Source organism: Oenanthe melanoleuca, chromosome 2 (assembly GCF_029582105.1).
Source record: "Oenanthe melanoleuca isolate GR-GAL-2019-014 chromosome 2, OMel1.0, whole genome shotgun sequence".
Taxonomy (NCBI): domain Eukaryota; kingdom Metazoa; phylum Chordata; class Aves; order Passeriformes; family Muscicapidae; genus Oenanthe; species Oenanthe melanoleuca.
This window is the reverse complement of record NC_079335.1, coordinates 117,830,116-117,853,838: the sequence shown is the minus strand read 5'-3', so window position 1 is coordinate 117,853,838 and position 23,723 is coordinate 117,830,116. Positions and strand designations below refer to the sequence as shown.

Here is a 23,723-nt window from a genome sequence, read left to right as displayed (position 1 = left end):
TAGCTGAAGAATGCTGTCCAATTGCAACATCATGGGATTGATTCCCAGAGTAATCATCAATCTTATTCTAAATAGTCACACAAGACAAGATCCAGCAGACTTTCCCCCTCCTACATGCTCCCTGGACAGAACACCGAGGGAAATCCATTTCTCAGAGCTATTGGAAGCAGTTCTTCATCTTGTAGATCTGAAAACATTCCCAAGATTCCATTAATCTTACACATGTACCTGTGCATCAGAGGTATCCTTGAGCTCTTCTAGTCCTCTTATTTCTTGACTGCTGTTTTCTTCATTTTGATGAATTGCTAAAATAAGAAAGAGGAATATATTGGAAGCAGGCAGGTTTAAATCACAAAAACCAGCAAAGTAGCATGGTCCACTTTAGATCAAATAAGATGACCATTCAATGAATGTTTAGCATTCTGGTTAACTCCTGGAGTGGTTTTGGACAGATCCTATATGGTACACCTTACTGGGTTTGGAAAAATGCAGTTATTTTTCCAAAAGTATTTTTAGTATTATGCACTAAATACAGTATATACTTTATTTTTCCCCAGGCAGTAAAATCCAGTATTAAGTAGTTATAGTTATGCTACTGTTAGTCCTGATAAAACAATAACATTTAAGGAACTCTACTTTTCCATACATTGTAACAAGATATCATGACTCATCAGCAATAAAAAAATAAGGTCTCCCTCTTCTTCCATTATATTGCAGAAGGTCAGGTCAGACTAAACACAATAAGCAGATTTATCCCTCACCTCAGATGGAAAATTCTCTGTAAGCAAAGTTATGTCAATCTTAACAAATATCACCACTAGCCATGAAAGCCATCTCCAGAAATAAATAGTAGCAGGAGATGTTTTATTGGAAGTTCTTTGCTGCTAGCACAATAGAAGAAACCATCAACCTCACTCAATATGAATTAAATCACTTAAAGCCAGCAAGTTTTGGTAGACTTTAAAGTTTTGTATCAAACTGAAGGATAAAAAACAGAGCTAGGAGTTTATCCAGCTAAAGAAACAAGGAACCTCTTATGAAAGGACACATCAGACTTCTGTATTGCACACAGCTTCATCTATAGGCAGGTTTACTATCTATACCCTTTCAGTCAGCACAGCCACCTGCTGTGTTTTGGTGGGACATTGAGCCTCAGACACTCTGAAAAGTGACACATGCAGGTTGGGAGAGTCAGACCCAACGAAACACACGCAAAGTGACTTCACCTTATACTGTCTTAGAAGAACCACACTCAATATCTTTGATCTTGAGTACATATTGAGTGATTTCCTGGTTTAGCCACAGCATTTGTGATACCAGAAGGGTCCTTGAAGCAGCAGAGCTGTCACATCTATTTTCTAAAAAGCACCTCACGGCTCATGGCTTGGATGGAAGGGTGGGAGGGCTGAGCTGGTGTGCTTCCTCCTGCCCACCTCCTCTGTCCTTCACCCCTGTGCACCTGAGCTGCTCACCAGGCTGCACCTGAACAGCCATAGCCCACAGCACAGTGCACTCAGACAAGCATCACCAGTCCTGAGCTGCCTTAAAACTATGTCTGTGAGCTGAGGGAGCTCAGAATTTGATTGATGAGCAAAGGGAGCAGGAGAAGGGCTAGGCAGGGAGCAGTAGAGTCTTCCCCAGGCATCCCCACCTATCTATGCTCAGCCTTCAGCCTGAATCTTCAGACATAATCAGGTTACCATGGCCAAGCTCATACACCTAAGTGAGCCATGAGGTCCAGCTTGGTGTCTGCTATGGGTCTGCTGCAGACAAAAAGCAGCCTAACATTTAGGCAGCATCTAACAATTCTAAAGAAAAGTAACTTTGGATTGTTCCTGACCTCTAAAATAAATTGTATTTATTTTTTCCTACAGCAGGATTGTTGCTGATATCACTAGGCCATATGTCATATAGGATACAATTTTGTTTCTTCCCCCACAGTTATGCTATCAAAAAAAAAGGTAATAAAAATGTAATTATAAAAGGGGAAATAAGTCATTCTGTCAATGCAGTTATTCCATTATGAAATCTTTTAAAATCCATTATCAAAGAAAACAGAGTTTTAACATAAATCTTCACCACTGGGTTTGCAGGCATCACTTTACTAGCAAACCTGTAAAACTCAAGGTGAATATTGAAAACATGGGGTCAGACTGTAGCTGCAACAGACAGCATGTATAATGGACATTAGATCCCAGCATATCTAAAGCTAGGCCAAACCAAACACTCTTGGGATATTGTGCCATGTCTCTGCCCCAGCCTGGAAAAGGAACTACACAATGACACAGTGAGGAGAGGGAGGGCCTGAGCAGCCATGTGTGACCCCTGCTTTTCTAGCACAGGGCAGGGTTTCTAAAGGCAACCTCCTTTATCCAGCCAGGCTGGGGGCTCTGTGCAGTACCTTCCCAGGTAACCCACCTCCCAGCCTTCCTCCCCAGGAGCTGCCTCATCCTCTTGCACAGTCCACATATGCCTGACCCTGTTCTACCCACTGCCACTGTGGGGGACACAGAACATTCAGGACACTGATGTGTTGACCACTACAGAAGAACCTGCCTGAGACAGGAATGCTGCAATGCCAGAGGGCATTAACAAATGCTGAAAATCGGCAGTTTGAGCAATTTCTCAAATTGTTAAGCCTGCATTTCCCCAATTCTCCTTTCAATTTTCTGATTTCTTCTAAAATCAATTTGCTGTAGGCACTCATGGGCAAAACCTCCCCCCCAGACTCTGGCTATTAATCATGGCATTTACAGGAGTGGCACCTTGCTAGTGACAAGACCATGCATCCAGGTTTAAGTGATTTGCATTGATCCAGCCAGCTTTTCCACAGCCCTGAGCAGATGGGCACTCCACAAACAGCTGTGCCAGGGGAAAGGGTTAGTGCCTGCCAACTGGCTTCTTGTCACACGCCTCGGTTACAAGTGTCCCCTTCCCTGCCCAGAGCCAGGGCAAACACCCCAGAGCACCTTCAACCCCAGACATTCAGGGAGCAGCCCCTGCTGCTGACCTGGCTGGGCAGGCAGGTTAGAGAGTGGATGGTGTCTGGCCAGGGAGACAGGGACAGGCAGCAAACACCCAGAACTGAGGGCAGCAACATCTCTTACCTGGCACAAAGGGAAACAGAAAGAGGCTGCATGACCACAACCCCCAATGAACACACCTATCCTTGAGTGTTGAATGAATTTGACATGAGCATCGTTTCAAATATGATGAGAAAATTGCCTCTAAGTGAAAGGCTTAAAAGGAAAAAGAAAGATTTTTATTTTTTAATCAGTGATTTCGCAACTCAACTCTAAAGAAACCTGAATAAGTTTATCATCCAGACCCAGCTCTCCTTGGCCTCAATGTTGTTTAGACTGTGTAAGGAATGTAGAAAAGAAGCAGTAAATATTTTCTTAAAGGAAAAAAGAAAACAAACCAGACCTCACACTGACGTTCTTGCAGCTCTCTTGGGAGAGAAGGAGCATTTGGCCTCTTTTTCCTGAAATTTCCATCACAAACTTGATTTTTTTGTCCTCCCTGCCTCTTATCCAAACCCAAAAGAACCAGCTGAACCATTTAACTACACCCAGGGAGCAGCACTCAAGGAATCACAGCATCTCATACTTTTTTCCCATCACAAGAACACAGTCCCTTGAAGGCTGAAGTGGCCACACAGACAAACAACAACCCCTAATTATATTTTCTTGGTTTCTGTCTATAAAATAGAGAAAACCCACACATTTCTTAAAATATTCTGGTATATTTAGAAATTTATGCTACTGGGGGCCACCACATACATGTAAGAAATTGATTGCAGAATTGTTAGACACAGTATGCCTCCTAACCCCACAACAACTCATAGACACTCCTAGAATTGGCCCAGGCACTGCTCTCATGGGTTATTGAGCATGCAATACAAGTTCTGTCACAAAATATAAGGATTCAAGGATAATTTCCTACTTACTGTTTGCTGGCCATTTAATTTTTGATTAAAAAAAATATAATATTGCAAATTCAACCATAGGAAAAGCAAGCGGCAGCTTAGGGTGGGACAGGAAAGTATTTCCCAGGCAAATGCTGATTCTGGGATTGTACACACAAAAAATTGTGAACTTTGGAGCCGAGCCACATGTTTCCTTCTCCACCACCATAAATCCAGTTTTGCTCCCTGATACAAACATCCCAGCATGTTTAACAAAGCAGCAATAACAGGGAAAGAAAAAAGTAGTTTACCCTGATCTATATGTATCTACTTAATGTTGTATTTGGGTTCAGCCTTGAGACCTGAGACAGGAAAAAAATACAAGCAAATGTAAAGGGATCAGTTCCCTTTTCTACCTGTAGCATATCTCCTTTGGAGGAAAGGTCATCATGAATGAAAGAAAAATATGTCAAATGAGCATTAGCTTGCTTATGTGCAGCTCAAACATGTCCATTTGTAAATTAGTCAAGGGAATTCAGGATGTTGATGTTTTATAGTCACTTAAGGATCTCAAGGGCCATTATTTGAGTTCCTTGTGCCCTCACAGAGCAGAGCTGAGATTTTGTTAGTAGATTCTTCTGTAAACTTATGTTACCACAAGAACTCTTGTGAGGGAGAGGTTTGTCCTTTAGTGATTCCATTTCAGATCATTAAATCAGCAGAAAAAAAATTAATAAAGAAATAAGAAACCAAAATAAATCATTTTGTACCTGCTACTCCAGCAGGATCAGCCATCCCATGGAGGTGTGAAACGAAAGGGAATGTAACCATTGCTCACACTGGAACCAACCCTGCTTTTACAGCTGTGCCACAGAGTTCACTGTAGATTCAAGGCACTGGAAGGGATTTGTCTTTCCAGCAGCATGCTAAAGGGCTCTCTTTAGCTAGACAGGTTGGCATGCAGTGATGGTAACAGCAGACACCAGCAGCACTACAGAGCTTCTCCTGCCTATTGAAGAATCTGCCAAGGTCACCCACAGAGCTGTGTCTTTGTGACACACTGCTCTTTATCCACAAATTTGAAGGTAAATTAATTACATTAATTACATTTGATAAGATTTTTTTAAAGTCACATAATATTACAGGCACATTATTTCATTTAAAGGCTTAGTCTTGCTCAATATAGCAGAATTGTTCACCCAAATGAAAGTGGGAAGGACAGTTAAAAAAAAAATCCACAAATAAAGCAACTCCTGGAACCCACAGCGTTGTAATCTTCCCAGAGGCTTTGCTTTATTGTGCTTTCTTCCTTTTCTATAAATGAAATTTCTTCTTTCTACCCCTTCTGGCAGCAAAGATAACCTTCTCAACACAAACCAAGGCACTATCGTCATTCTGCTGCTGCAGCCAGCCAGACTGGAACAATAACACCCGGAGAGGTGTGAACTTCCTCCTTTGGCTTAATAGGGTGTTAACCGTGAAAGCTAATTATTTAAATGCCTAAGAAAGGACTGTCATCACAGTTAACCATTCTTCTGCTGCACAGCAGGCACGCACATCTGGAAGCAGCTGGCTCTGGGTGGCACCCACATGGCCATTGCAGGAAGCAGCTTAGCTCCCCATCACTGCTGGCTGCACGGACTGCTCCCCCTCTGTGCTGCCAAAAGGCGTCTGGGGTTTGTGCATTGGCAAGGATTACTGCTACTGGGTTTGATGATCTGGCTGGGAACAGAGCACCCAGGCAGCAGGCGGGGGACAGGACACCCCATCCAGGTGATGCTGCTGCCAGACCCCTTCTGCCACACAACTCCAGCTGCAGCCCTTGAGCTGGCTGCGAAATCCATCCTTGGGGCCAGGACCGCCTGATTTTGGGGACGAGAGCCCATAAACCACCTTCAGCAGACATGCCCTGCACTGCCCTAGGCTGCTCCTTAGACCAAACTTAGCCCACTGCAAACCCAGGGGCAGCTGAGCGTGGGGATTCCAGCTGCACAAACACTGCCAGGCTCACCTGGGACTGCCCAGGCTGCATGGGCACTTCACTGCCCTCACAGCTGCTCCACAAGTAGCTCTGCTTGCCACACAAAGCTCGGTCCCCGCTAAGGCTACATCGCTCATGTGCTCAGAGATGCTCCTTCCTTTCAAATGCAGACGTTAATTTATTATTTAGTAGCGTTCTTTAACCTGCTAACATCCTAGAGCATCAAACTAGCCTGCCCTTTGTGTGATTTCAGTCTTTTCAGCACTCTGTGATCACAGCTCATATATTAATCTCTTTTATCTAGCCAGTCTACAGATAGGAGTCACATTCCCACCTTGGAAGAGCCAAAGAGAATGAACACAAGGACTTGGTTTATTTGACAAGCCAGGAGACTTTCACTGCCTCATCCCTGCTGGATGGTTATAGCCTGTTGTGGGAGTTTTTTTGTTCCTGTCAAACCAGAAAGATCTCAGGAATCTGCAAGAATATTCCCAAGGGGAAAGGCTCCAGAATCGCCAGCAGCCTGCACCAGTTGATTTATTGTCAGCTGCCGAGAAGCTCACAACTTCTAGAACTCTTCTTATATTCCAAATTTTTTACAGCAATGTTTTTTTCTCTTCTGCATTTTTGATTGGGTTTTTTGGTTTTGTTTTCCAATGGAAGTTGCTGGCATGAAGCTTTTAAGAAAAAAACAGAAAGCCCCATTTTATTTTTTTAATCACATAACTAATTTCATTATTTTTGAAAACTTTACTGTTATTTTGAACAATGGAACTTGTGAAAACCCCTGTTGTTCTTTGTGGAGGGTATACAGAGAGCTGTAGAGAGGTTTGGTTACTATGGCAGCTCTGAGCTGTTTGACAGTGTTACAATGTTTGCTGATGCTTATTAATTTATCAGAGTGGAAAAAAATGAATAGCTCATACTGACACCACTGGGGAAACTAAAAGCCAGATCCTCTAGGCTGTGTAGAGCACTAGTGCTGAGCAATGGAAAAGAAGATGAGCAGCCAGTAAATGTTTTGCAAACCTCGGATTTGGGGACCATTTTAGACCAGACCATATCCTCATGCATATTCCTGCATTTTCCAAGTTCTGTTTCCAAACTAAAGGGGAAAACTAGCAAGCACTGAGTATGTCTGGAATCCCCAAAAGCTGTTTGTGAGGGCAATAATCCCAGGAACAAAACCTTCCATCTGAGAATTGGCTCCTTATTTACCATGAAAGAGTAATCTTTTCTCAGAAATTACTGAAAAGAGAAAGCTTTTTAGGCTCATCCTTAACGTGTTTCCTTTTATTAGCAATACAAAAATTGCCTTTGAGCTTTCTTATTCCTTCCCACTATTTCTGCATATATATATGCAAATTATCATACAGATTTCCCTTCACTGAGTACATTACATATCTCTGAAACAGTTGGCAGACCCCTGGGGGGGTGTTGCCCAGACAGCTGTGCAATCAGCTGAGAAAATCAGCTAATTAAAGAAACAAAGAAAATGCAAAAATTATTAGAGACAGACTCCTGCTTACAGCATTGTTCAGCACCTCTGTGTGTAAAAAGCACAGCAAGCACAAGATGGAATAAAGGTACTTGTAAATCAGTGAATGAACTCTTGCACAAGTGACAATGATGCCATTTTCTCTCAAACCCTAATCTGAGATGCTATGATATTTAAGCTTTGTAGTTTAAATCAATTTAACATAAATTACTCCAGCATTTTACTTTACAACTACAAAAGTGTGAAATGTAATGTTGGTCTCATAACTGACTTTTGTATGCAAAAAAATGATCATTAACTTCTGCTTGACCTTAGGTGTAGAACTAATATTGAATTTGCACAGAGGGTACTCATTATTCTGATTAGTTTCCACATAGAAAAAGAAGTTCCCAAGGGTCCTAGTGCTACAAGCCATTTCTCAAATCTCAAATAGGAAACAGGGCTCCAGAAATGATGCAAGAGCATTTCCCCTCATTGCAGAGTTTATCAAAAGGAACAGATAACAGCAAGGGTAGGTATCTGCAATCTAAACACAGCAAAGCCACTGTGGTAAGAAAGGAGGCTGGCAGATGTAGATTTGGTCCTGCTGATCACCACTAAGGCACCACTCCTTCCCACTGCTCCTAAATGACCACAGCAAAGACAAACTTTAGTTAAAATGAGGCTCAGGTCTGCCTGCATTGCATACCTATTATAAATTAAAAAATGAGTGTACCAAGTAAAGCCACCAATATTTCCCAGCTCAGTCAGATCATGGTCACATTATTGTACAACTGGTTTTGTTAGGAACTTCTGTTTAATTTATTTATAAGAACCAAAGCTTTTCATCTGGCTTTGAAGGTCCATATTTCATACCAGGTAGTGGTGCATTAGAACAACAAAATTTGTAAAAGACCTCTGGCTAAACAAGATGGGCAGAAAAACAACTACTGTTGATTCAGATGGCCAGAGGAGATTTGGTTTTCAATGCCTGGCCCTTTGTGATGCATGCAAAAATAAAGCCACATTTTATACTCACTTTGTCAACATATGAAGTCCTATCTTTTATCAAGGAGAAAAAAATGAGAAAAATTGTATGAAAATGCTGTAGGATTAGTACAGGAATAGACAAAAGCAAGGGGTTTTGTACCAATCACAGCTTGAGGGGAATCATTTGATGCTTGAATTCAGAATGTTTTAAATTTTATCCAGTAATTGTAGATATTTGTTCTCATGTGCATGATATTTAATTTTTTAAAAAAATCATGTGGTAGTGAATGTACCTGTAGCAGTGTTGTCTGAAACAAGATGATGGAAGGATGGAGAAGAAAGGGGCCATTACATGATCAGAGAATGGTTGCTGGGAACAGATCAAACAAGGAGGTATGGACTGTTGCTGAGGGGGCTGGTGCAAAGTGAAAAACTGCTCTCTATTCCATGGAAACATCCCCCAGGCATGGCCAGGAAAGGAGCAGGAAACAAAGAGGACTCTGAATAAATAAATTCTGTGAGCTCATTGTAAATGCCTCTCCCAAAGCCCCAGTAAACAAAACATTCACCTGGGGGCTGTTTTTTGCACAACTGCTGTCGTTCTGACCTTACTGTGCCATCTCTTTCTGCGTATGTGCAAAATATCTTTCCCCTACAAGGCTATTCTGCATTGCTGATTTCTTCTATGTGAGTACCTAAGATCACACAGAAAGAGCTATGCTCAAAGTTCTGCAAAAACTGCAAAAACAAAACCATAAACTGCCAAAATCCCTCTCACCACAATTCCCAGCAGAGAGCTCTTTCCCTTCTTTTTCCAAGCCTGAGTCCATTCTGCTTTATATCAGCTGATATAAATACACAACAGCTGGTAAGTGTTACTGTGCAGTCCTTTCACTGATGTGGTTCAGGGCATTTCCCACCCCCAGCATCACCCAGGGTGGGCACAAATGAGCCTCATTCCCCAGGGATAGAAGGGGTCTGATCCTGCCCTTTTGAAATGTTATCATTTTCTGGGTGTGCTTGATCTCAGGCATAATGGAAGAATCCCATGTGATGCATGCAATACATCAGTGTAACCCCCACTGGTCCCTAGGGGTAGGGATTCCCTTCAATAGGGCACAGAATGTTTTTAAAGGATTGCTGAAAATAGCAAACATGATTAGAATCATAGATTCATAAATTATGCTGAGCTGCAAGGGTCTCATCAGGATCATCCCTGAGCAGGACACCCCAAGAACCACCACGTGCCTGAGAGCATTGTCCCAAAGCTTCTGGAACTCAGAAAGACCTGGGGCTGTGACCACTTCCCTGGGGAGCTGTTCCAGTGCCCAGGCACCCTCTGAGTGAAGAACCTTTTCCTCATATCCAAACTAAACCTTCCCTGACTCAAATTCATGCCATTTCCTTGAGTCCTGCCAACAGTCACAAGAGTGATGAGATCAATGTCTGCTCCTCTGCTTTTCCACATGAGGAACCACCACGAGATTTTCCTCAATCTCCTCTTCTCTAGGCTGAACAAACCAAGATCACCTCCCTTACTTCAAGACCTGAAATCACAGACCTAAAAGAAAGATCCTAAAGTAAAATATTGCTAGCTGTGTTCTCAGGTGAAGCTTTTATTTTGAATCACATTTCAGTGGGCAAAGGAAAAGTAAAGATACAGTCACCATGACCTAACAGAAGCACAACAGCCCTGCACCTTTAAGTGGCTGTTTCTCCAGGGTGAATCCTGTAAGTATCATTTGCTGAAGAATTTGCAGAAGAACTCTCATTCCACAGAGTTTACTAATTTCAGCCCTTGCTTTAAACAACTGAGTGCTTGGAGGAACTGGAATTTGCAATGAAATGAGGCACTACTTGAGTCAAATAAGCAAACCTATTGAAAAGGGACACGAAGGGAACAGAAAAGCAGTAAGATCCTATTGCTGTACCCTTTCCCCACCCTTCAAACTTTCTAATTTTTTTTTTTTTTCACAAGGGAAAATGCCCACCTTTCTGGCACATAACTGTTACTTTATTCTGTAAATAGGGTCAAGTTTTTTCATTCCTCATTATGCCCTTTCTCAGCGGCATAGGTGGTAAAAAACTGCACATTTTACTCCAAAGATATTGAATACCTAGTTGTTTATGAAACATGTAAATTCAATAGTACTTCATATGTTTGAAATTTACACACAATGCTGAAGTAGTCCATTCTTGAATGACCTTTGATCATGTATTTTTACGTCATTTTTCAAGTGTGTATACAAGTCTAACTAAAATTTGTAATTATTTTCATTTTCTATATAACAACAATTCTACGAGTGAATAAAATGAATAACATAGCATAGGACATTCAGATAGCACCATATGACAAAGCTTTTGCTAATTATTGTAGAATAAATTTACCCAGAACTCTCACAAGGATGTGTACTACTTGAGGAAATGGGCTGAAAGATAAAGATGCAGTTTCCTGAGTTAACTAAGCTGATAAAACAGCTTAGTGCTGCCAAAAGTGTCTTACTAGGCTCCTTTCCACACACCTCCCCCTCCCCACCCTGATAAGAAGCTGCCACCCTCACTCAGTGTCAAATCTAGCACATGTTGCTGATATACTGTATGCATGCTCTGGCTGCCCCATCTCAAAAGTAATATAAGAGATGTAGCAAAGACAATCAGATTTTACAGAAGAGATTTGGTATGAGGAATGACTAGTGATACAGCTGGGAAATGAGACAGCTCACAGGGGTATGACAGATGTGCACGAAATCCTGAATAGTATAATGATAAATAGGGAATGGACTATTCACTACTGTCTGTCAGCAAGGAGCTATATCACAACAGAGTGAGGGCCATGGGGAATGCTTTAAAAACAAACAAGAAAAAGTATGTTTTAACATACTACACATGTGAATTGTGAGACTTGCTGCCATAAGAGATGATGAAGGTCAGGAGTACAAGCAGGCTTAAAAAGCAATTTGATAAATTAATGGAGAAAAGGTCCAGGAAGGATTACCCACCACAGCAGTGTGGGTACAGCAAAATCCCTCTATCACAGGCTGGAAGATGCTGAGCATGTGCACCAGAAGGACTGTACTCACTCTCTACTCCAAGCATGCTCTGCTCATCACTCACGGTAGGAGCGTAGCTGGATGGACTTTTAACCTGACCCAGCCTGCCTGTTCTCATGTGTTTAACCGGGCTGACATTGCCTGCAGTGTGTTTGAGTGGAGTCACGCAATCAGCTCTGACAGCAGAGCTGGGGAGGTGCTGCAGTGGCTGGGAAAAGGAATAGCTGTTCACAGCTTGCTTTTCATTCATGTCGGCAAAGCTCAAGCCCCAGCGACTGCTTCATATTGAATCGACTGCACTAAAATAAAAATACCAAGCAAATCACATAGGCAGTTAGGTTCTGACAGAAGCAATACAAAAGAAAAGGGGAAGGGTGGCTGTGCATACATATATGTAAGAATAGAGTGGTGGCAATCCAGAAGATCTCAAATATGGAGTTAATGCATTGCAAAATTCATATTAGTATAAATTATTGTACATTATTATAAATAAAATGTAACTGACATATTAAAAAATCAATACAGCTTGCCAATTCAAGAATGGCATGATTAAAATGTATCTATTTATATAATGGAAACCTGAATATCATTCATAAGGGAGAAAAACCACACACAAGTTCTAGGGCATTTGTGGCTGCCCTGCCTCTCACAGTGGGAGGGAGAAGCACCCACAGACCTGCCACTGCTCCTGCAGTGCCTGGGGGGAACCTGAGTCACATCTTGCCACCTCATCCATACCCTGTCAGCTATTATCTTAATTAGCCCCTGTATTCATAAACACAAAGAGAGGAGCTCTTATCAATTGATCCTTGGCACACATGAAGTTATATAAATTCCTTTTCCTGTAAGGGGATTTACTGGGTGATGCCATGGGGTGCAGCTCAGTGTGTGCACAGCAATGCAAGGCATCTTGTTTGTGGATGGGATTAACACCAGCACAAAGCATCTACCTGACAGGTTTTGATCAGTTCACATGTACCCTTGTAGCTTTGCCACCAGCTAAAGCCTCCAGCCTTAGGCTATTTGCTGCTTTTTATCCTTGTTTCAGCTACCATCTCTAACACAGTAGAAACATGTCACAAGCCATGACAAGCAATTGAGATAAATGCCAACCCTTGTAAACCTTCAGACGGGAGGCTGCATTTATGTTACATTTCAGCATATTTGCAGAAGCTATCACAAGCCAGCAAGGTATAAATAAACAAAACAATTTAATGCCAAGTGCCTACAATTAAAAGAAAAGTTCCCTCCTGCTCCAGTTACTTACTTCCCCAAGACCTTTTACCAAACCACAGAAGACAGTATTTAATCTATTTCTAAGGTTAGGCAAGAATAATTTCAATGCATTTTTATAAGCCACAGAGAATTGCACAAGCTCATTTTCCCCTCCTAGGTCACCTTTATCATGAGAGCTTTAGTCTAATGAAATATAAATGTGATTTCAAATCAACAGTGTTACTGAGGTCCATCAACACTACTGAATTACAGACACTTATTTTACCCTGGTTTAGTTTAATTTGCAAAGAAACTAAAAGTGTTGATCTCCCCCTGCATGAAGGCTCTCAAGCATGTCTCTGTCAGCATATGCCCTGTTATCAGAGTTATATACTTGCAGTACACATCTGGAATATGAAAACAGCTTTTTTCCCACAGCACAGAAGTTTTTAATTTTTCAGGTTCCTCATTTTTTTTCAGCATCTGCCAGTTTTATGAATTTCTCCTATTCTCCTACACCACGTCAAAACAGAAGAACAGCTCTTGGGGAAAGGCATTCTACCCCGCACCCTGCTGGCTCTTCATTTTCTGGTAGCAGACATTCTCCATCAAGTCAGATCCTGTACTAGCAAGAATTTGACACTGTGCCCTACCCCACACCAGGCTCAGGTCTCTGTTTTTGTCAGCAGACACAGTGTGGAAATCTTTGCAGCAGCCAGAACTGTAATAGTTGCAAGTAGTTGTCACACACATATACTAGGTAGAAAACCCAATCTTCATTTAAACAAAACCAAACTGTTTCATTCAGGTAACCTAAGGCAAAACTTGCCCCCACACCTCCAACCACAGTAAACCTTCCTTCTTGGAACCTCTTCACCTCTTGCACATGGAGCTCTGGTGTTTAGGAACTTGTACAGTGCTTTCCATGCAACTTAACATAGTGATTGCTACAGCAGCTCTAGACAAATAAAGCAAAACCTTAAATCAGCCAGGTTTTCTAGTACAATTAAACCTCTGTGAAGAGTCTTTCTAAGGGCAGAGGTACATCCAGAAATTAAACTCATTCTGGAACCCATTACGTAGTCCTTGCATTAGGCAATTTTTTTTAATTTTTTTTATTTTTTTTTGTGGAGTGGGGCTGCTGGTCTCTGCAAAAGCCTTTGGTTAATGAACCATTTACCCTCTGCAGCCAGGTTCCAGGCAGCAGGTTAGGACCATGCCCATTGCCTGCCCTCCCCACTCATGAATTCCAGGGTGGATGAGCCAGGCTCCCACGCCATTCACACCAGCTTGGAAGCCACCCAGGGCAGCTGGCCCAGAAGCCATGTTCCACTCTTTTCAAGCCAAAATAAACTCTTTGTCTGAATTTTGGTGGCTTATTTCCTGGAATTATATGGACTCTTGGAGAGGATTAGAAGAACAATATCTTTGAAAGATGCTGTGGCTTACAGCTCCAGAAGTTCTTTCTCTGAAACGTGCTTCACTTCACCAGGCACAGCACACCACAGCTTGATCACTCACAGTAACTGCCACACTGTGAATTTAACCACCAGCAATAAAAAATAAAAAAAAGGAACATAACCAACCACCCTAATTTACTCTGCAGCTACTTTACTAAAGGCATTAACTTAAATTAGACTTTACAGTTATGCCTGATCATACACCCATCTTTTACAAGCATCCAAGATGGGGCATAAAGAAATGCAAATTTCAACAACAAGCACGTACTAGTTAAACTGACTAAACAGTTATCTTTTGCTCAGATCTTTTGCTCAGATATTTTAAGTGCTTACATTAAAGTATTAGAAAAGGCTGGACAGCACTGCAAAGCTTTATAAGGAGCTTTGATTTTTTAAGGCTGTGGTTTTTAACTGGAGTATTTCTACCAGTTCATTGAGGATTGCAATTACACCAGTAAAAAGGAGATTCCAAGAGATATTCTCCTTTTGGATTTTTATGTCTTTTACCTCATTCCTAATCCAAAGCCCATCTGATTTTCTACTCTAACAACCATCCACCAAAAGGAAATAGGAGGCAAATTCAGGCTAAAAACAACTCTTGGTGGGGAAAGACTTCTATTTATAGCTAATAGCAGTAGTAATATTTGCTGACAAAACTGCTTAGAAGCAGAGAGATTTCTTATGCCTCCATAAGCAGGAAGTAAAAGTACATGGCACCACACTCAGCCCATTTAACAGCAAAACAAAATATTACCTTGAGTGCTTTGCCTGTTCTCCTCTGCAGTGAGCCAGAGCAGAAGCATTTGCATGTTCAGCCATTACAAGTCAGGTGGGACTGGGGTGACACCAGGTAAGGGCAAGCAGCCCAGGGGTGTTGTCATCATGAACTATGGAAGCACTTCCAGAAGCAAAACTACCACACAGAAGCAGTTCAGGTCTGAATTCACACTCACATTTGTGTTCACTTTCTACAGATTTACATTTATAGATAAATGTGAGTATAACTTATGGGTACTTCTGCTTCCAGAAAAAAAGGCATCGAACTATGTCTAAAATATTTTTTTAATACTTACGTTTTACATGTGCAGGTACACCAGCCACATCTTCTTGGTGCCTTCAACACATGTTGTGTTGTGTATGTGTGTAGTAAATTTTGTGCTGTACTTGAAAGCCACACACAGACTGACAGAGGTATTACGATGCAGCACAATGAACAAGTCAGAAAACAGCTTAAGAAGTACAAGATCTATGACTTTGATTTCTAGAAAATCACTGAATACCACAAGAGATGCTCAGTGAAAATGCACTCAAAGACCTCAATGGCTTTGGGAACATGCTAATAATTTAAGGCCACTCCACCTCTGTTTTACTTTTAGAAATACATTCAACTTGGTGCAGAAGATACTGCCCTAAGACACCAGAGAGTTAACCCTGTAGAGTCAGGTCTGGCCAGGCAGGTTCTGTTGGTTCCCAGGCAGTGCCTGGAAAACACAGCTTCCACTCCAGCTCAGCAAGGCAGACTCTGCCTGTTCTGCCAAACCCTGATGGAGCTGAGATGGCCACAGGTTTCAGTCCCTTTGCACTGTAGCATCAGCATTTGCTGAGAGTGCTTTACTGTCAGAGATTTCCAGTTATCCAATTGCCTTTCCACTTCTCCTGCCCTGATCAAAGACTTGCCTCTCCAGCCATACAGACGTACAGACAGGAAAGAATGCCTTCATGCATGAAGTTGTCCTTTTGCTTTAGCAGTAAAAAAATACCTGGCTGGGCCAGCAAAAGGCAGAGAAGATGAGAGCATGAGATACTGGATGATTAAAAAAAAAAAGGAAAAAGGAAAATGACCAACTTATTTGTCTTAAATGTAAGTCAAATAAAGATATCAGCTTTTTTTTAAAAAGTGCAAGCCTAGAGAAAATAGTGATTTTGGACAGAAAGAGACCCAAGATCAACTGTAATATTGATTTTATTAGCTAGGTCATTAGATATAATGAGCTGGAAGGAGATAAGCTTAAATGTAATTGCATTGTGCTATATACACAGATTCTCCATCACTATCTTTTCTCGCCCATATTAAAAAGAGAGCAATGACAATTCAAGATACTTCAAGAAATGACAAAAGGGAACAGCATTACAAAAACCCCTCTGAAGTTCAGCCTGACTCACCTGACTTCCTTGCTTTCAAGGCAATGACAGCAGCCAGTTCTCTCTGTACCTAAAATATCAGGAAAAGAAAAAGATGGTTACAGTTTTTAGCACAGTCAAATAAAACAAAATGCAACACTGGTAAGATAAGAGCTATCAGTGCTTTGCAACAATCAACTGCATGTGGAATTATGCCTGGTTTTGAAACTACAGTCAGTTTTCCCAGCAAATCTATCTCCTTTTCAGCTGGGAATACTGTGCCTTTTATTCCATGTAAATACCACACATTCTTGGGGAGTGGGCAAATTCAGTAGCCTGATCTGTAACTTATTTGCACAGCCTATCTTTTCACAAGTACACACTTGAATCTTCTCCCTTCCCTTGTTACATATTTGTTTTGCCTCTGATGAGCACACTGTAATGCTGGATTTATTGTGTGATTCCAGAATAAGAAAGTCCTTCATGCTGACATTTGACAGAGGTTCCTGTATATAATTGACCTTCACTTTTTGGATCTTCCAGGAGGAAACAACCTCTTCTTCATGCATGGCTGAGAATTTCAGGACCAAAATTTCACTTGAGATGAAAATGCAGAAGTCAGGGCTATTTTCAGTTTTTCAGGCTCCCTCACTAGCTTGTGCTAACACAGCCCTGCCGTGCTAACCAGCTCCCTTCCTCTCCTCTTGTTGCTGCATTCCTCATATTCTCTATAGAATCTCTATATTCTCTATAGACCAGCTATTCTCTCTTTAGCCAGTTCAACTCTACATCCACTTCTCTCCGTAGGTCGATTCCTTTTTATATCATTTCTTTTCCTATCACTTTTCTATACATTATTCTTACACTTCTTACTTCTTTGCTGCCACCATCTCCCACTGCAGCTGCTTGCACTTGGCCTACAGAGCCCCTAATGCTCTCTGCTGCATACACCTCAGTTCTTCCCTTCCTCTGCCCCACCTGTGCTTTGAAGGCCTCTCAGCTCCTTCCAATTTCTCCAGTTCTCCCAAGATAACCTGTCTTCAGTATTAAAAAAAAAAAAAAAAAAAAAAAAAAAAAAAAAAAAAAAGGAAAAAAAATAAACATGGCACTTTTCAACTTTTTCTAGGGGTTATCTCACCTCTCTGTACAAAGTCTCCAGCAGTGCATACTAGCCACCTTGTCTAACAGACTATCAAGGCTCAAGGCAGTGGGAGGTTTGACATGCAGTTTCTGAGAGACATGAAATTTCAAACATAATTCTCAAGATACATGGTTGGATCAGGTCATAAGGGACAAAGCCCACAAAGAATTCCCAAAGTAATGCAATTAGTAGCAACTATTGATATCCCACTGTCATGACTCTGAAGAGAAGCTTGAAAATGTGAAAGAATAGTTAGCATTATACTGCTCTGAGCAGAAAGACAAAATCACTCAGGGCATCTCAGTAAAGGTAACTCCAGCACCCACTGATCAGATACCCAGGAGCCACCCAGCAGTACACCCTGCAGGGGCAGAAGGCATTCATACCAGAGGCCACATCCTTCCTCTGCTTGCATCCTTCATTCCTTTTGGCAAAGGACCAAGAAGATTGTTTTTGCTGTCCTTGCAAGGTAAAAGGATCTTTTCTATTCCTTGATGCTGCCCCACTGAGAGGGACAGAGTTTTCTGCCACTCCAAGCAGGAAAATATGAAGGCAGTGCCACAGTTTTCTTAAATGTCATCCTGTTTCCAGCACAATTGTGCAAGCTGGCAATATTACCTTCCCTTCCTTCCTTCCTGTACACTCATTCCCATGTCTGGAGGAATATTAATCATGGATAATGTAAGCATAAACTTCAAGTAAAATGGGAAAGAACAGTTATTCTGTGGAAAAACAACTTATGTGTTTCCTTGCAGCAAGTGCTCTACACAAGTATTATAATAATACACACAAGCTATCTAGTAAAGAGCAGGATTTTCAATAAAGCCCAAGCTGTTTCTGAACAACTTTTCATGGCTACAGTTCTCAGACTCTCTCCCTCCTTTAAACTCAGAAGGAGGTACCCATGTTGATGCCTTAATTCTGGTCTATTGTCACATGTTATTGACAGCAAGAAGCATTTCACTGATGTCTCATCATTATCTTTTAGCATTTAATAAATACATTATCCTAAGATTATCCTTAAGAGACACTACAACCTGAAACAATTGCAAATGTGTCACTTAATCCAATCAAACATTCAAGAAATGCAAATCTCTCCATGGCTGCAAAGAAAAACCCATCTTGTCAGAAGAAAAGGCAGCAATGTGGTGGCTGTATTTGCATTATTACTTTGCTTATAAGGTGGCACCTCTTAGGTTTGAAAAATAGTGCTAAAATCAGAGGTAATTAAAAGGCTGGGTTTCTATATTTTGTGTTTGTCAAGCTAAATATCTCAGTCTGCTGCTGGCCAGGAATGCAGCTGATTTTTTACTTAACTTGAGCAAAACCCTTCAGATAAAGCAGGAGGAAAATATGTTTCTCTGGAGTTAGCAGTAAGCAAAAAGTTCCTTCATCAAAGGGTTCCATCATGATAATCTGAGCTCCCTCTCATAGGATTCACTGCAATCACAAGGAATTGGTACTGCTGAGCATCCTTCTGGATTTGATTGGTGTCCCTAGATTTCATAATCTATATGCTTTTGTAATTTTAGCATAAATACACTTGACATCCCTGCTGGACATGCAATTCCTCTGCATCATAACACCAATGGAAATCCATGTATAACAGTCATTCCTCACTGCACACATGTTACCCATTATCATACTCCCTCCTAATAGGATTTCAGTTACTGCCTGTTTGACAAATCGATAGCTGCACATCACATTGAAGATGATAATGCAGACACAAAATATAATATATAAACAGGAACTATGCCTACCATATTGACATATTAAATTTTAAAAAAATGTTTTATACATACAGCTTGTTACAAAGCTAACCCTATCCAAATAGTATCCCATTTGAGCAGCATTGCAGATGTCAAAACTGATTCAGTCTAAATGCCAGTACACCACACAATATTTACAGTATTTTTAAAGTCTGAAAGAGAACATTTTGAGTGTCATATTAGTTGGCATGTTACTACATCTCAATCAGTTTTCTTTCTGCAATATACAAGAGTATGCATAGAAAGTGATACCCAGGTATATTTCTGCTTGATTAAGTACAAATGGCTCATTTATATGGTGAATCTTGTCTTCAAAGAACAGAGAATTTTAAAAAGTACTGCTCTTCTCTTATCACAAATCTTATTGTTTTGTCACAGTGGACATAACTGCATCTAGCAGACAGTATATAACACCTTTTTTCCTTTTCCTTTTTCTGCCCATAGTAGTTTTTTGTGAAATGGTATTCTAGATGCCGTTGTGCCAAGCAGGACTTCAAATCTAGAGAGAAAATGCCAATCCTTACAGAACTCAAAATGAAATCCTGCAACAGAAGGCTCTAAACAGCAGGGTTTTGGAAAAGAGTAAGAGTCTAGTTCACAATTTTGTATCTTGAGTTATGGTAGCTTGATGGGCTCTAAATAAACATAATATTGGCTGATGCCTTAAAGTACCAGAAAACTATTTTCCAGATACACCTCATTAACATCCTGATATTTTCTTCTGTTTCATCACAAGGTAAGGTAAAAAGGTTTTGCAGTGGAAACACTCATAGCTATCCCACTGAGTTCTGCTTTTAGCACACAAAACACTGAATATGAAGCTGCTCTTCAGGCATGACATGGGATGCATGACATGGGATGCATGACAGTTCTGGAATGCTTTTTTAAACCCATGAGTAACTACTGCATTTTTTAAAAAATTCATGACCAAAAAGAGTATCTGATGTAAATGTATTTCTAATGGCATTTTGCACTGCTTGCTTTTAGAATTTAATTTTGACGGTTTTGTTGGTGCCTCATGTAATGGAGTATATGACATAAGCACATAATTTGATAGGTTAAAAGAGGGATTTATATTTTAGGCACCTGGATTCCTCCAATGTTTCTTGGGTTGGATCCTCACAATCAGTGTAGGTTTGAAAATTTGGAATGGAATCCCCCTCAAAAAAAAACTGACACCAATTTTCTTCTGACCTGAAAAAAATGTTTTGCTCCATGAAAAGCAAAAAGAAAAGTAGAAGAGACAGCAGTGGGATTTGTGACTTCAATTAAAAAGTCAACTCTAATCTTCGACTGCTTTAGTGCTGGGTTGGAAGTAGCAATGATTTTGTGGGTTTTTCCACACTTCTGAAATACTGGTGTGAAGAGTATCATAAGCAGGATTTTCAATTATGAATTCTCCAAAGAAGAATGGTTTAATTTTGTACAAAATGCATAAACATTCAAGGAGCCAAAAAACCAGTGTGAACACATCTCCAGTAACAGCTAATAACTTCACTTTCAGTTTCCAGCTCCTGCTTACAAAAGAGAACCTAGATACTGGATAGCCCAGCCCTCTGTTGAATGGTGTGAGCTGTGGTTTCAAACTCTTCTGGGACTTAAAAAGACTTTCCATAAGATTGCAGCCAGTATTTTAGGTCCCAATCTACTATACGGAGAAAAAGTAATATTCTGGAGGGATAAACAGGTAAAGTTCATATACAGGTGTTAAAATTTGGAGGATTCTGCTCTGATCTTGTGTCTTTTCCCCAGGGGTAGACTAGAAAATCATTATAGAGGCACTACAAAGTTCTGTGGAAAATCAGAAAATGCAGGAGAAAAGATCAGATTCTTGACATCACCATGGCAATAGATGGGTCTCAGGCCATCTGGAGGTGGAACTGCCTAATTTTTCTTTAGCTAGTTAGCTACAGTAATGGTTCATTTAAGAAAACCCTGTGCATGTGCCCTACTGCTGAAATTACTCAGGATGTAGTTCACAGGTTTGACCCTGCAGATGTGAAACTCTCTGAACTCACTGTCAATTAGGTGTTTAAGGATATGAATGTTACTCAAGAGCATCCAGCAACTGCTAGATCCAGTTCTTAAACTCAAAAGGTCACTTTGTTTTAAGTGATCCCCTTTTTTCAACTGACAAAACCCCTTAGTTTTTGAAAAAATACAACTTTACAGAAAGTCTTTCACAGTTTTCTATATCTGCTCTGTATGGCAACAAAAATGGAGGATATTGAGGTTCTGAGTTCACCTTTCATTTTCAGTTGAGAAAAAAAGTAGAGAAAACAAGGACTTTGAATATTGAGACACTAAAAAAAAGACATTAAAACACAGCATGTGCTTATGTCATACATTTTTAAATATTCATGCATAAAGTTGAATATGGAGAATCACTGGCTTTCCAAACACATTATGAAATGTCTTTATAAAAGACATTTGTCTTTACAAAAGACACCAAAAACTCTCATTTCCTTCCATTTTAAAGCAATTTCAAGATAGCATTTTACTTACTTTTCTTAAAATAGCTCTTATCCTCATGCCTTTTTCATAGAAATTTTACCTTGCTTGCTTCATTTTTGTCTCTGTACTTTCTCACATGCCAAAAACAGAAGTGACACTAATTTCATGTTTTGATGATGGCATGACTTAGGTGCAGTGTTCACAGAGCTGCACAATCACAGTCTGGCAGAGGTAGGAAAGAACCTCTGGAGATCATCTGACCCAAACCTCTGCTGAAAATCATGGTACACATCAGTACTTGTGCTCTCCACAGCCTTCTGCTCTCCCAACTCCAGTTCTGTCAGACTCTCCTTGCAAGTCATGTACTCTTCTCCCCAACCATCTCCATGGTCACTCACACACTCTCCAGGACATCCATGTCTCTTGTACTGAGAGTTCAGAACTGGATCCAACACTCCACATCTGGCAGTGCTGATGAGAGGAGGATGATCACCTTCCTTAGCCTAAGGACAATGCTGTACTAAGGCAGCTCAGGAAGCATTTGCTTTCTCTGCCACAAGGGCATGTTTCTAGTTCAACCTGCTGTCTACCAGGAGCCCCAGCTCCTTTCCTGCAAAGCTGCTTTTCAGTCAATCCCCAGTCTGTGTAGAATCACGAGGTTATTTCTCCCCACTGCAGGATATTGCATTGCCCTTTGTTGACTTTCCTGAGATTCCTGTTGGCCCATCTCTCCAGACTGTCAAAGACCCTCTACGTGGCAGCACAGCCACAGAATCACAGAATTATTTTGGTTGGAAAAGACCTGTAAGATCATCAAGTCTAGCTGTTAACCCAGCACTGCCAAGGCCACACTAAATCATGTCCCCAAGTGCCACATCCACACATATTTGAAATACCTCCAGGGATTGTGACCAACCATTCCTCCCAGTGTCACATTGCTTGCCAATTTTATGAGGGTGCACTCTGTGCTATCATACAGATTACATTAACTTAGCTTAACTTTCTGAAGTCCTGCCTGTCTGCTTCTTAGAACAGTGATCTCACAAGATAAACAAGATGCACCAAAGTCTAGAATGGTCAGAATAAGCTATTGTATATTATGGTGAAGTTTACTGGGGCTAAACATAGTCGAGAAGCTCAGGTTTCCCAGGTGGGTCTCCCCAGAAGTTTATGATAATCTGCACAACATCTGCTGGAGACTTTTCTCTCCTTTGTCTCCCATCAATGTACACTTGACCCAAGAGGGTCTGAGTGTAAAGCACATTGCAAAAAAGCCACCTCCAAGTGGGTATCTTCTGGGCCATGAATAGGATCTATTGCAAGAGCAGGCTGCTGCAGTCCTTGCTTGGGTTGATTTTAACAGCTTTGGAATTGCACACTGAGACCTCAGTAAAGCTCTCCCCTTCCAGAGACTAAAAAAACAGTCTTCATATGCAAACATCTCTTCACCTAGACTAAGTCTTTAATTTTAAAGGATCCAAAACATGACAATATTTCAAACATGATCAGTTCTAACTTTGATGCAATGACCTTACCGCAGAAGTGAGACGAGCAAGAATTTCAGCATTGGTTTCTGCTGTATCTTCTATTTTTTGATCAGGCCTTAAAAAAATAAAAATAAAATTTTATTATTTCTTTCATTCTGTTTCAACATCTTTTGATTCCTGGAAAGTAAGGAGCTGTAGCCACAGGCACTAATGTAAAAGGACCTTTGAGATTCCACATCAAAATGAGGACTGCAACACGACAATAATTAATCATGTCAGTAATGACAGAGTACACCCTTTGTCCCTGGCTGTCAAGAACTCTTTTGATCCAACCAACCTGAAGCAGTGAGAGAATTCTTCAGCTATAAAAATATGATGAAGAACTGAAGAATGCAGGACCCTTTAGAGTTGCTTATTTGACTGCATATTTTGCTGTGCTAAGAGCATACTCTGTGAACAAAGAGTTCTATCTGCCCACCATCCAGCCTTGCTAAGGTGTGGAGCAGCTTCTATGGAATACAACTTCATGTAGATGAAAACATCAAAAAATCAAAAAACATCAAAATAATTTTGTGACGTGAAATTCGATACTCAGAAAAAAATAACTGAAAGTGAAAACAATAAATGTAAGAAGCCATAAATAACCAAACTAAAGCAATGGCTGAGAACAA

The 23,723-nt window shown here is 40.8% G+C and overlaps 1 protein-coding gene across 1 annotated transcript in view; it reads right to left on the bottom strand.

The window, feature by feature from the left end:
- The window catches only part of RAPGEF5 (Rap guanine nucleotide exchange factor 5), a 155,165-nt gene that overhangs the window by 94,802 nt on the left and 36,640 nt on the right, over window positions 1-23,723 (bottom strand). Inside the window, exons 6-8 of the mRNA XM_056483737.1 lie at window positions 23,101-23,167; window positions 16,244-16,292; window positions 229-305 (exon numbers count right to left, since the gene is read on the bottom strand). Of these exons, the coding sequence (XP_056339712.1) occupies window positions 229-305; window positions 16,244-16,292; window positions 23,101-23,167 (193 nt within the window). The remainder of the gene's footprint in view (window positions 1-228; window positions 306-16,243; window positions 16,293-23,100; window positions 23,168-23,723) is intronic.